This window comes from Xyrauchen texanus, chromosome 46, assembly GCF_025860055.1.
Source record: "Xyrauchen texanus isolate HMW12.3.18 chromosome 46, RBS_HiC_50CHRs, whole genome shotgun sequence".
Classification (NCBI taxonomy): Eukaryota; Metazoa; Chordata; class Actinopteri; order Cypriniformes; family Catostomidae; genus Xyrauchen; species Xyrauchen texanus.
Genome location: NC_068321.1, coordinates 2,895,098 through 2,909,653, shown reverse-complemented (window position 1 = coordinate 2,909,653; position 14,556 = coordinate 2,895,098). Strand labels below are relative to the sequence as shown.

General features: G+C 36.6%; 1 protein-coding gene across 1 annotated transcript in view; it reads left to right on the top strand.

The window, feature by feature from the left end:
• Window positions 1–14,556, top strand: part of LOC127638570 (leucine-rich repeat serine/threonine-protein kinase 2-like) — a 97,439-nt gene that overhangs the window by 11,978 nt on the left and 70,905 nt on the right. The window contains exons 12-19 of the mRNA XM_052120147.1: window positions 5,074–5,203; window positions 5,360–5,484; window positions 5,791–5,918; window positions 7,456–7,600; window positions 12,286–12,425; window positions 12,507–12,635; window positions 12,777–12,947; window positions 13,455–13,719. Coding sequence (XP_051976107.1) covers window positions 5,074–5,203; window positions 5,360–5,484; window positions 5,791–5,918; window positions 7,456–7,600; window positions 12,286–12,425; window positions 12,507–12,635; window positions 12,777–12,947; window positions 13,455–13,719 — 1,233 coding nt within the window. The remainder of the gene's footprint in view (window positions 1–5,073; window positions 5,204–5,359; window positions 5,485–5,790; window positions 5,919–7,455; window positions 7,601–12,285; window positions 12,426–12,506; window positions 12,636–12,776; window positions 12,948–13,454; window positions 13,720–14,556) is intronic.

The window sequence follows — 14,556 nt, the reverse complement described above, 5'->3', positions numbered from 1 at the left end:
CCAGTTCGGTATGTGTTAGTATTGTAAAGTGTCAGTACAGTAAAGTGCTAGTACAGTTCGGTATGTGTTAGTACAGTAAAGTGTCAGTACAGTTCGGTATGTGTTAGTATTGTAAAGTGTCAGTACAGTAAAGTGTCAGTACAGTTCGGTATGTGTCAGTACAGTAAAGTGTCAGTACAGTTCGGTATGTGTTAGTATTGTAAAGTGTCAGTACAGTAAAGTGTTAGTACAGTTTGGTATGTGTTATTATTGTAAAGTGTCAGTACAGTAAAGTGTCAGTACAGTTCGGTATGTGTTAGTATTGTAAAGTGTCAGTACAGTTCGGTATGTGTTAGTATTGCAAAGTGTTGGTACAGTAAATTGTCAGTACAGTAAAGTGTCAGTACAGTTCGGTATGTGTTAGTATTGTAAAGTGTCGGTAGAGTTCGGTATTTGTTAGTATTGTAAAGTGTCGGTACAGTTCGGTATGTGTTAGTATTGTAAAGTGTCTGTACAGTTCGGTATGTGTTAGTATTGTAAAATGTCAGTACTGTAAAGTGTCAGTACAGTCCGGTACGTGTTAGTATTGTAAGTGTCAATACAGTAAAGTGTTAGTACAGTTCGGTATGTGTTAGTATTGTAACGTGTCAGTACAGTAAAGTCTTAGTACAGTTCGGTATGTGTTAGTATTGTAAAGTGTCAGTACCAGTTCGGTATGTGTTAGTATTGTAAAGTGTCAGTACAGTAAAGTGCTAGTACAGTTCGGTATGTGTTAGTACAGTAAAGTGTTAGTACAGTAAAGTGTCAGTACAGTTCGGTATGTGTTAGTATTGTAAAGTGTCAGTACAGTAAAGTGTCAGTACAGTTCGGTATGTGTCAGTACAGTAAAGTGTCAGTATGGTTCGGTATGTGTTAGTATTGTAAAGTGTCAGTACAGTAAAGTGTCAGTACAGTTTGGTATGTGTTAGTATTTTAAAGTGTCAGTACAGTTCGGTATGTGTTAGTATTGTAGTGTCAGTACAGTTCGGTATGTGTTAGTATTGTAAAGTGTCAGTAAAGTTCGTTATGTGTTAGTATTGTAAAGTGTTGGTACAGTAAAGTGTTAGTACAGTAAAGTGTCAGTACAGTTCGGTATGTGTTAGTATTGTAAAGTGTTGGTACAGTAAAGTGTTAGTACAGTAAAGTGTCGGTACAGTTCGGTATTTGTTAGTATTGTAAAGTGTCGGTACAGTTCGGTATGTGTTAGTATTGTAAAGTGTCGGTACAGTTCGGTATGTGTTAGTATTGTAAAGTGTCGTTACAATTCGGTATTTGTTAGTATTGTAAAGTGTCGTTACAGTTCGGTATGTGTTAGTATTGTAAATTGTCAGTACTGTTCGGTATGTGTTAGTATTGTAAAGTGTCAGTACAGTTCGATATGTGTTAGTATTGTAAATTGACAGTACAGTTCGGTATGTGTTAGTATTGTAAAGTGTCAGTACAGTTCGGTATGTGTTAGTATTGTAAAGTGTCGGTACAGTAAAGTGTTAGTACAGTAAAGTGTCAGTACAGTTCGGTATGTGTTAGTATTGTAAATTGTCAGTACAGTTCGGTATGTGTTAGTATTGTAAAGTGTCAGTACAGTTCGGTATGTGTTAGTATTGTAGTGTTAGTACAGTTTGGTATGTGTTAGTATGGTAAAGTATCAGTTCAGTAAAGTGTTAGTACAGAAAAGTGTCAGTACAGTTCGGTATGTGTTAGTATTGTAAAGTGTCGGTACAGTAAAGTGTTAGTACAGTAAAGTGTCACTACAGTTCGGTATGTGTTAGTATTGTAAAGTGTCAGTACAGTAAAGTGTTAGTACAGTAAAGTGTCAGTACAGTTCGGTATGTGTCAGTTCAGTAAAGTGTTAGTACAGAAAAGTGTCAGTACAGTTCGGTATGTGTTAGTATTGTAAAGTGTCAGTACAGTAAAGTGTTAGTACAGTAAAGTGTCAGTACAGTTCGGTATGTGTCAGTTCAGTAAAGTGTTAGTACAGAAAAGTGTCAGTACAGTTCGGTATGTGTTAGTATTGTAAAGTGTCGGTACAGTTCGGAATTTGTTAGTATTGTAGTGTTAGTACAGTTTGGTATGTGTTAGTATGGTAAAGTGTCAGTTCAGTAAAGTGTTTGTACAGAAAAGTGTCAGTACAGTTCGGTATGTGTTAGTATTGTAGTGTTAGTGCAGTTCGGTATGTGTTAGTATTGTAGTGTCAGTACAGTTCGGTATGTGTTAGTATTGTAGTGTCAGTACAGTTCGGTATGTGTTGTATTGTAAAGTGTCAGTACAGTTCGGTATGTGTTAGTATTGTAAAGTGTCAGTACAGTTCGGTATGTGTAAGTATTGTAAAGTGTCTGTACAGTAAAGTGTTAGTATTGTAGTGTTAGTACAGTTCGGTATGTGTTGTATTGTAAAGTGTCAGTACAGTTCGGTATGTGTTAGTATTGTAAAGTGTCAGTACAGTAAAGTGTTAGTACAGTTCGGTATGTGTTAGTATTGTAAAGTGTCAGTACAGTTCGGTATGTGTTAGTATTGTAAAGTGTCTGTACAGTAAAGTGTTAGTATTGTAGTGTTAGTACAGTTCGGTATGTGTTGTATTGTAAAGTGTCAGTACAGTTCGGTATGTGTTAGTATTGTAAAGTGTCAGTACAGTAAAGTGTTAGTACAGTAAAGTGTCAGTACAGTTCGGTATGTGTTAGTATTGTAAAGTGTCAGTAGAGTTCTGTATGTGTTAGTATTTTAAAGTGTCAGTAGAGTTCTGTATGTGTTAGTATTGTAAATTGTCAGTACAGTTTGCTATGTGTTAGTATTGTAAAGTGTCAGTACAGTACAGTAAAGTTTCAGTACAGTTCGGTATGTGTTAGTATTTTAAAGTGTCAGTAGAGTTCTGTATGTGTTAGTATTTTAAAGTGTCAGTAGAGTTCTGTATGTGTTAGTATTGTAAATTGTCAGTACAGTTTGCTATGTGTTAGTATTGTAAAGTGTCAGTACAGTACAGTAAAGTGTCAGTACAGTTTGGTATGTGTTAGTATTGTAAAGTGTCAGTAGAGGTCTGTATGTGTTAGTATTGTAAAGTGTCAGTAGAGTTCTGTATGTGTTAGTATTGTAAAGTGTCAGTACAGTTTGGTATGTGTTAGTATTATAAAGTGTCAGTAGAGTTCTGTATGTGTTAGTATTGTAAAGTGTCAGTAGAGTTCTGTATGTGTTAGTATTTTAAAGTGTCAGTACAGTACAGTAAATTGTCAGTACAGTTTAGTATGTGTTAGTATTGTAAAGTGTCAGTACAGTAAAGTGTCAGTACAGTTTGGTATGTGTTAGTATTGTAAAGTGTCAGTAGAGTTCTGTATGTTTTAGTATTGTAAAGTGTCAGTAGAGTTCTATATGTGTTAGTATTGTAAAGTGTCAGTACAGTTTGGTATGTGTTAGTATTGTAAAGTGTCAGTAGAGTTCTGTATGTGTTAGTATTGTAAAGTGTCAGTAGAGTTCTGTATGTGTTAGTATTTTAAAGTGTCAGTACAGTACAGTAAATTGTCAGTACAGTTTAGTATGTGTTAGTATTGTAAAGTGTCAGTACAGTACAGTAAAGTGTCAGTACAGTTTGTATGTGTTAGTATTGTAAAGTGTCAGTAGAGTTCTGTATGTGTTAGTATTGTGAAGTGTCAGTACAGTTCGGTATGTGTTAGTATTGTAAAGTGTCAGTAGAGTTCTGTATGTGTTAGTATTGTAAAGTGTCAGTAGAGTTCTGTATGTGTTAGTATTGTAAAGTGTCAGTACAGTACAGTAAATTGTCAGTACAGTTTAGTATGTGTTAGTATTGTAAAGTGTCAGTACAGTACAGTAAAGTGTTAGTATTGTAAAGTGTCAGTAGAGTTCTGTATGTGTTAGTATTGTAAAGTGTCAGTACAGTTTGTATGTGTTAGTATTGTAAAGTGTCAGTAGAGTTCTGTATGTGTTAGTATTGTAAAGTGTCAGTAGAGTTCTGTATGTGTTAGTATTGTGAAGTGTCAGTACAGTTCGGTATGTGTTAGTATTGTAAAGTGTCAGTAGAGTTCTGTATGTGTTAGTATTGTAAAGTGTCAGTAGAGTTCTGTATGTGTTAGTATTGTAAAGTGTCAGTACAGTACAGTAAATTGTCAGTACAGTTTAGTATGTGTTAGTATTGTAAAGTGTCAGTACAGTACAGTAAAGTGTTAGTATTGTAAAGTGTCAGTAGAGTTCTGTATGTGTTAGTATTGTAAAGTGTCAGTACAGTTCGGTATGTGTTAGTATTGTAAAGTGTCAGTAGAGTACAGTAAACTGGCAGTGCATTACAGTAAGTGTCAATGCAGTAAAGTATAACTACAGTACGGCAAGTGTTAGTAAAGTGTCAGTACAGTAAAATGTCAGTACAGTACAGGAAGTGTCAGTACATTATGGTAAATGTCAGTAAAGTGGTGGTACAGTAAGTGTCAATACAGTAAAGTGTCAGTACAGTACGTGTCAGTATTGTAAATATCAATTAAGTGGTAGTACAGTAAAGTGTCAGTACTGTAAATTGTCAGTACACTAAAGTGTCAGTACAGAACAGTGTTGGTAAGTGTTAGTACAGCATGTAAATGTCAGTAAAGTGGTGGTACAGTAAGCAACAGTACAGTAAATTTTCAGTACAGTAAAGCGTCAGTACTCAAAAGTTACTTCTGGGCTTGTTTTGTGCATAAGAGATCCTTTCCCATCACTGTTTATGTTGTGGTGTGTTCGTCAGTGTAACACATAGCAAACATTCCGCCCTAGACCCACCAGTGTTTTGCTGGTTTATGCTGGATTAATGGTAAATATGTTAATCGCGATTTAACAAAAATGTACGTGTTAAACTTTCATTAATTGCATGCGTTAACGTGTTCATTTCGATTGTTCTACAAAATACTCTAGATACTAGATCCATTAAAATGACTAAAGAACTGCAATGATTATAAAGTGGCATGTACTAAAGTACAGTAAGTGACCGTAACCGATTATGGATGGAGGTAGCTAGTGCCTAAAAGTGTGTATGTGTTGTAATGCAGATTTTGATTAGTTTGTGTGTTTTTGTGACCATAGGTAGGATGAGAGCTCTGCTGCTGTCTCACGGAATACATTTCAACATTGTGAATCTGATGAGGAAACATGCAAACTCCAGCGATGTGTGCGAAAGTGCCTGCAAACTGCTTCACACACTTTTCCAGGGAGTGTAAGAACACCACAGAGTCACTTCCAAATTCAAATATTCACTGACACCTTGATAATATCAAATATGGCAGACGATAACATTTTAAGGCACACCCTGGAATCGTAACTTTGACACTTTTTTTCTCTCTCTCTAAATCTCCTCTTTTGCCTTTTCTAGGAGGGCTAGTCTGGATGAAGGAGGTCTGGTTATTGGTCAGATTCTGATGGCACTTAAGACTCATAACTTCATTCCTGAAGTTCAGCTGGCGGGACTCAGGGCCAGTTTAGTGCTACTTAACCCAGGTAGAAGATCGACATCCTACTTGTCTCTTTTGACATGTGACTGAATCTGCCAGCTTTTTTTTTTAGTAGGGCTGTCAATGTAACATGTTATTTAGCAAAATGAATAATGATAATACAAAAACAACACTATAAAAAAGAATGACATATTTAATCATACCCCCGGACCTGTACGTAAATCCCTGTCAAGGAATATCCCTTACATCAATGCAGTTCAGCCTGGGAACAAATATTGATATGTGATTATTTTAATTGACGCGTGTATAATGTAATGCATTTCTTACATCGTGTGTGTCTTCATTTGAGCAGACAGGAGTTTAAGGGAACATGGCAACTCAGTGGCAGATCCTGATACAGTGGACGTGTCTCTGCGGGTGCTGAAGAACCAGTGTGTATTAGAAGGAGCGCACACTGTATATCTAGAAGCACTTAATAGAGTAAATAAGTTGTTTCTTATTAAAGGCCAAAGCTAAAATAATTCAGTAATTCAACATGGAAAATAACAAGATTTGCATTACACTGCAAACCTTATTCTTATGAGGAGTTAAGATCAATTGATTTCCTCAAAAAGTCATTTCGACTTGATCCTTGTTTATTTAAAACCAAAAAATCAAAATCACAGTAATGGTAATGCACTTTCAATGGAAGTGAATGGGGCCAGTGCATTACAGAATCTACTAGATTACAGAGTTTACAGGGTTGTAACTAAATATACAAAAGTATTTAAAATGGAAGTGTGCAGTTTTTAAAGACTTTTGTGCACAAAGAATGTTTAACAATATTTCAACTCCTGTCATGACTATTGTAAAGCCAATAAACTAAAGCCAATGTCCACATGAATCCATATACATTTTAAAACAGTGTTTTATTTTTTGTGTCGCCTTTGAAGGAATGCAATGTGAAGGTTGTACAAGGTAACATTTATCTTTAACAATGCTATCAAAGTGAATAAGAGGCACAATAACACCACTACAATGTGGGCTGCCATCTTGATCTTTGGGGGGTTGAATGGATCACATGACAACAAATATGTCATCGTTTTCAGATATCTCCTTCTTCCATGTCTCCGTGTGGCTGGAAGGCCAAAACATAGAGAAAAAGATGCATTTTCAAAAGAAATTGAATTCATGTGAATGTGGCCTCAGTAAATTTTGCATGTAATGCACAAGGCTATACGAGGTGTGTGCCATTGAAGGATAACCAGAATCAATTAATCAGCATAGAAAAGTAGTCACTAAAATGTCATTTTAGGCAAATTTACAGCTGAATCAACTAGAGGTTGACCGATAGTCGATTTTGACGATACCATTAACTAAGGTGGTGGGAAAAGCCAAGAACCGATTAATCAGCCAACAGTTCTTCAAATTGATTTATGAAATGTAAATGTTTCTTTATTAGGCAGGCAAAGCCTAAAGCCAGAATATGCAGTTTTTTGTTCAACCAAAATCTCAGTAATAACCAGAAAAAAATTAAGATTTGGTACATAACGCAGGACTTTTAAATATAAACAAGCCCGAAACACACTGGGGACTTTTATTTTGAAATTACTAAATGATGAAAAAACTATCGGCAACTATCGACAGATATTTGGAGATAGCCAATATTTCCAAGTAGCAACTATCGGCACAGATTAATCAGTTAGACCCATATATCGGTCTACCTCTAGAAACAACACATTTTTGTGCAAAAGAATTTGTGTTTTAACAGCTGCACATTTCTACATTGAAAGCCTCCGGAAGACTAGCTCTGTTTACATCCATTTTAAGTGCATTACTGTAACCATGTCTTTTGTGTAAAAAAATACAGGAAAAAATAAGACAATAGTTACATTTATTTTCAGTGTAATTGACAGAAATAATATTTACTTGTAAGTCTAACTAAGCTTAACTTGTATTGAACCCATTTCTTTCATTTAGAATATCCTCACACTTTAAACAGACCTGTTCTGTTGCGTGTTATTTGATTTGTATTTAGTTTATCAATAGTGTGGAGATTCAGGAGTGTGGGATTGGCGTTCTCTCCGCGCTAGCAGACTGTTCTGGAGCGGTTGACCTCATGTGCCAGCAAGGAGCGATAGACACAGTGCTGCACACACTGCAGGTGTTTCCACAGGAACGGGGTGAGCGCAATTACTTCTCCATCAGCCCCTGCTTCTAATCTTAACTATTGCTAGTCTCATGTAGTCAGACCTTTGACTTTCGGATTAAAGTCTGATCCACTTTGCGGTTTATACAGACTTTAAGTCAAGCCGTAAAAAATGGCATTTATGAGGTGAGTGCACGTGATTGCACCACAATGTAACATATTACAAATCTCCGTGTTTTCTTCAAGCCCTGACTTTTCCAGTTGAAGGTGTGTCAGTTAAAGAAATCGTTTTGTACGCATTTTATATGCTGTTGATGATGAATAGGGATAAAGCTTGCCTGACAATACTATTCATTTAGCCGTTTTATGAGCGACTAAACTAAATGTATTCATTCACTGTAGCTGTATGACAATGATAAAATACACAGATAAAGCAACAATTACATTCCTAATACATCTCCTTTGCACTCAACGTACATTAACATCGCCATTAAAATGTATTCTTTAAAGTTATTCTTTTTTTTATTTTAGTCTTTTTGTCTTTTGACATCTTGAAATGTAGTCAATATCCAATTGTGTCATATTCATTGATTTTAGTCAGTTTTACTCATTGAATATAATTTTAGTCGACAAAAATAACATTTTAGTTATATATAATGTTACTGACAAAATGAATAAAACGTACAATTATTTGCACGTGTATCAAACATATAAAACATGAATATGTTTAATATGTACGATTAAACAATTGTCCTGATAAGCTGAGCTCTTGAAATAATAGCATATTATGAATATACAGAAGTATTAGGCTACCTACTTGTAGAATTTACTATGTTGTTAATTCCTCTCGTTTAAGTAGTTTAGGAAATTGTGTGTTGCGCATTTGTAAATTTACAATGCAAGATGTAAATCGGACTAGCGTGTAAATTATTTCAAGTTTACCTGTTCATTTCCTTGAATGAGCACGTTTACATGCACACCAATTCGCTGATTACTCCCAAAAATCAGCTTATTTAAAAAATCTGACAAAGCAAGATAACCGTGTTTACATGAGACTTGAAATAATCGTGTTATTCTCTGCTTTTGTTGTCAAACCATGAAGAGACATGTCCTCAACACGTGCGCACATTGGATAAGCCGGTGAAAACATCGGTAAAGGTGTTTATGATGTTGCTATATGATGTAATGGCCAAAAATCTACCTTTGACCGTTTTTTTACGCTGTTTGACTTTTCACCGATAAACGAGCACCGTTTATTGCGTTTACATGACCACACACGTTGTCGGCATATTAAGCAATCGGTGTAAGAACATGCATGTTCACAAACTCATTGTCTGTGCCGATGTACATTTTTGTTGTGTTCATTGCAGATTTATCTTTTGCGCATTGTTAATATCTTGTAGTATTATTTTTTTCTGGTAATGTTTTCGTCAACCATATTTTTTAAATTTGATTATCATTTTCGTCTCATTTTTGTTATTGTTGACCAAAAATGTATTCATCAGTAATTTAATAGATGAGATTAACACTGAGTGAAACACAGTATTTTGTTTCATATCACATTTAAAAACACACTGTATCGTAATATTGACGTAAAAAAGAACTTGCTAGTAGGATTTAAAGGAAGCATTATTCTGGTCAAGATCCTTCTGTTTAGACTACATCCACATTAATTCAGATAAATTTAAAAACGTGTTTTGTTGGGTGGCTGTGTCTCAGGTGGTAGAGCGGGGTTGGCCATTAATCTAATCTCAGGGTTGGCGGTTCGATTCCCGGCCCACATGACTCCACATGCCAAAGTGTCCTTGGGCAAGACACTGAACACCAAGTTGCTCCCAACGGTGAGCTAGCGCCTTGCGTGGCAGCTCTGCCGTCATTGGTGTGTGAGTGTTTGTGAATGGGTGAATGAGTCACAGTGTAAAGCGCTTTGAAAACCGCTGAAGTTAAAAAAGCGCTAAATAAATTCAGACCATTTACCAAAGACTGTGTTTTCATTTTTGAAACACTCTCATTCTCACTGCCATTTTCACATGTTTTTCATAAGTTGTTCGTCCACTAGTGATGTGTCGTTCATGAACGATTCGTTCATTTTGAACGAATCTTTAATATGACTCGGGACTACCGAGTTGTCTCAGAAAGTGATTCGTTCATTTTGTGTTGACCGCGCATGCGCGCAACATCGCATAAGGTACATGAAGTCATAAATGATTAGTTCATCTTTCGCGAGTCTTCGGGTTCGGCCGGGTCCGAGTCTTTCGTTCTTCCTGTCAGTCCCATAGAGACTATGCTGCTGTCAGTACCGGAAAGAGAAATGATTAGTTCGTCTGGTTCGGTTTCGGCCGGGTCCGAGTCTTTCGTTCTTCCTGTCAGTCCCATAGAGACTATGCTGTCAGTACCGGAAAGAGAAATGATTAGTTCGTCTCTTCGGTTTCGAGTCGTTCGTTCTTCAAGTCAGACTCACAAACCCATAGCACTATGCAGAGACAGAAATGATTAGTTCATCTTTCGAGTCTGAGTCCTTCGTTCTTTTGTCACGTGACAGCTGGTATCTCGCATCAAATAAAACATTAGATTCAGTATTATTGACTAGCGCCTGAATGTACATTGTTTTATATGTTGGGAATTAACATACAATTATCAAAATATATGTACAATAAACATCATCTGAAAAATAAAAAAGGTCCATCTTATTATTGTCCCTGTCCATTAGTGCTGTGCTATGGGTTTGTGAGTCTGACTTGAAGAACGAACGACTCGAACCGAAGAGACGAACTAATCATTTCTCTTTCCGGTACTGACAGCATAGTCTCTATGGGACTGACAGGAAGAACGAAAGACTCGGACCCGGCCGAACCCAAACCCGAAGACTCGAGAGTCGAGACTTGAACTAATCATTTATCTTTCCGGATCCGGACCGGTATGCTGCATGTGCATGCAGTCAGTGAGTGCATTGGCTGCTGTGTCACACCACACGCCCACACACAGACACTGACGAGTCGACATCGACAACTAAGTATTTTTAACGCTTTGAAGTTCGAACCCGATGACACAAGAGGCGGAGAAAAAGGAGGTGAGGTGAACTAACTGCAATAGCTTAAACTTAAGACCCAATTAATAAATTAACATTTCAGTTTCTTATAAATTGGCTTTGGCTGCATTACCCTATAGTTTATTTTTATTTATTTATTTCAAATTGAATCAACATTTTCGTAAGTAGACTACTTGATGTTTTGGGCTATTTAACATGACATTTAATTATATTCTGCTGAAATGAACAAAATGACTCGAAAAAAGATTCGTTCATTTTGCTGAACGAGACTCAAAGATCCGAGTCAGTAAAATGATCCGAACTTCCCACTACTATCGTCCACACAGAAACGTCTGAATACGCATATGTATATCTACGGAAGAGGATTAGGGCCAAGCAATAATAAAAAAAAATAAAGCCATCTCGAGATTAAAGTCATTATAATGCGAGATTAAACTCGTTAAATTTCGAGAAAAAAGTCGAAATACAATCTTGAGAATAAACTCATTAAATATCGAGAATAAAGTCGTTGTGTTTCGAGAAAAAACTCGTTAAATTTAATCTCGCATTATAATGACTTTTTTCTCGAAATTTACCGTGTTTAATCTCGCATTATAATGACTTTAATCTCGAGATGGTTTTATTTTTTTATTATTGCTTGGCCCTAATCCTCTTCCGTATATATCCCCTTACTGTGCATAAGAAAAAAAACCTAAGAGCCGTGGCTCTACGTCATTGCCAAGCACCTGAAATACATTACCCATGTGATCTGAAATGCAATTGTTCTTGTTTTCTGCCACCAGATAGCAAATCCAAAGTAAACTTCCCATCACCTTTGAAGGAACATAACGTGAAGGTTGCACAAAGTAACATTTAACTTTAACAAATTGAATAGCAGGCACAACAACACCACTACAACAACACCACTTGCCATCTTGATTGTTTTGGGTTGAATGGATCACATGACTGCATCACATGACAACAAATTAGTCAATGTTTTCTAATATCTCCACTCTACAACTCAAAGGCCGCATTTTCAAATGTATCCACTTGGGAGATTGTTTTCAAAAAGCTGCTTTTTCGCTGGACTTAAACATTGCTCAATGTTGACAGAAGGCGAAACATAGCCAAATGAATGTGTTTTCAAAAGAAAATATATTTGTGTGAACGTGGCCAGAGACTATTTAGCAGAGATGGGCCACTTCTATTAAATTGAATGGGAGAAATTGGAACGGTCAATGGATGTAGAAAGGAAGTCCCGCCTTAAAGGAAAAAGATTCAATCACCTTTTAGATATGGACATCCCCAGTCAATCATCTCGAGATGAGCTTGCGCATTAACTATACAAGCCAGGAAAGTTGTGTTCTTTTAGCCTAGTCTGAGGTAAAAAAATCGGTGTAGTCCAATTTTATTGCTGATCTGAAATATGTTTTTTGATCGTAATCTTGACCAACAGTTTTTGAGATTTCTGCGTTCTCCCATTCATGTAGATAGGAGCTGCACTGTCATGACTGTAAATAGCCTCCCGGGGGCATTTCAAAGATGGCCGACAGTAGACTGACTTGCTAGAAAGACATTGACGTGGCATTAGAAGGAGCGAGACCATGACCGACCATAGTTCTGTGATGTTTAAGGGTGATGAATCTGAAAACTGTTTAGGTAGAAAACTGAAAATCATGTCCCCTTTGTAGATATTCACTACTGGGCTCTTAGTCTTCTGTTTCACCTCATCTCCAAGAAGAAGCTTTCTCGCATGATGGTGCCTGTACTGGCCTCTGTGCTGGTCAGCTCTGTGCGGCAACACAAAGAGGACTCAGTCATGTTCCTGAAGGTATAGCAGCTGTTATCATTTCAGAATGTAAAAGTTCCCCAGATGTTTTGTGTCCTAACAGTGTGTGTGTTTGTCCATCAGGGTTTTCAAGTGTTGTGGAAACTGTTAGACGCGTGCTCGAGCGCCGCAGCAGAGCTGCAGAGAGAGGCTTTTGAGAAAGAGTTATTTCAGATCCTGAGAGAAAACACACCAGACCAGTGCAAAGATCAAGTGAGAAAATCATGCTATGCTCAAGCAATAAGAGAAAAGGATTGACAGAAGATTTTTTTTAGAGTTTTTGAAAATGAAAACTCTAGTTTTTGTTGTAAGAAATGCAAGATCTCTTGATAAATACAGTCTACGTTCTATCAGTTGCAGAGAATCAGCTGCCTGTGCTTGTGTAAGATGACAGCTGACAGTAACATCATGTACAGTCTGTTGGAGAGAGCGTGTGAAGATGGAGATGTGGTCATGACAGAGTGTCTGATACAGCTGGGCGCTGACATCAACAAAAAAACAAAGACTGATTCGCTCATATACAAGGTCTGGTGTGCTATGAACCTATTTTTTGTGAAAAGTGTTCTAGAAAATAACTAGTAAATTAACTAGTCTGATTATTACATTATAGAAGTAATTACAGATTTGTAGTATTTTTGCCTCCCAACATTGTGCAGAATAGAATTAAAGGTGGTTTATAATGTCATTTTAACACAAAGTAAAAAGTAGGAAATACTTTTATTGTTATTCCTATCAAAAAAGAACTTCAATGTGTTTGATAACTGACCTGTTCCAACATTTTCAGTCACTTTAACCCAGACACACATTTTGAGTTTTATGCACTAAAGTGAAAAAGGAAAGTTTTGGCTTTCCAACAGCATAATTGTTATGTCTCTACTCCAAACAGTTATTGAGATGTAACCACTTAAATTTAATTATATAATCTAAAATAATCCATTTCAATTTTGGTTTCCATTTTGCATCAAACTCAAAATGGGTTTTTTTTATCAAAGTGACTCAAAATAATGGAGCAGGTCACATGCGTTTCTGCAGGTTTGTGATCGTGGGGCTCCTCTGGCTCTGCTGGAGCTGCTGGTATCTGCAGGGGTTCATGAACAACAGTTGCGTGGAGCTCTGCCCGTGTGTGTCAGGAGAGGTGATGACCCTGCTGTCACACTTCTCCTCGCCCATCTGGGGCTGGATCATGGCAACAACGCCCTCTGCCTCGGGGGTTTTCGTCTTGGGCAAATGAAAGCAAGCTGGCTCAGTGCACTGCTCTCTGAGCGCAAGAACCTCCAGCCAAACAGTAACAACAACAGTAAGTCCATAAACTTGATCTTGTCATTCTTTAGGCTTTTTAAGGATTTTTGTGTACTTGTATTTGTTCTGTGGTGTTGGTCTCAGAACTATTTTTCCCATTCATTTTATCTATAGAGAAATTTATAAAAAAATAAAAAATAAATAAAGTATAAACCTCTCAAGACAGACCTACCATGAGTTTTTAAATCGTTAAGTGATTATATATGTGTCTGTAGAAACCATAAGTCTAAAAAATACATGTAGTGTTTAATATTTAAAGTTGTTGTATGAAACTACCCTACCCATAATCCTGATAAGATTTACATTTAGTAATTTAGCAGATGCTTTTATCCAAAGCGACTTATGATAAGAGATCCACCAATCAGAGAAGACACGTTTAACATTGAAAATGCAAAAGTGTTTAGCAGTGACCGCTCAATGAATTGAGTTGGTCTTCCTACACTCACAAAATACTTGTATACTGTATATATGAATAATTTGTAATATAAATCAATGACTATAAGCCAATAGTTTTCTATTGTACTTCATTTTTAATTCTGATTATGTCATTCGCAATACTTCACCGGATAGTTATATTGTGTGCCTCGTAAAATAATCTGGATGCACCTTGCACCGTTGCCTTCTGTTTTTCATAGACCTTTAATAGTAGCAAATATTACTAGATTTAAAATGAAGTCTAACCATTGCTGTTACTTATGTTAGATACCTAGTTAACAAGGCATCTTGCTAATGTTAGCATATGTTACTTAGCTAGCCACCACTAGTCTGCAAAACTTGATACGATCCGGCTTACAGCAATTGAACGCAACAGTGTCCACCCACTTTTTTTGCCTTC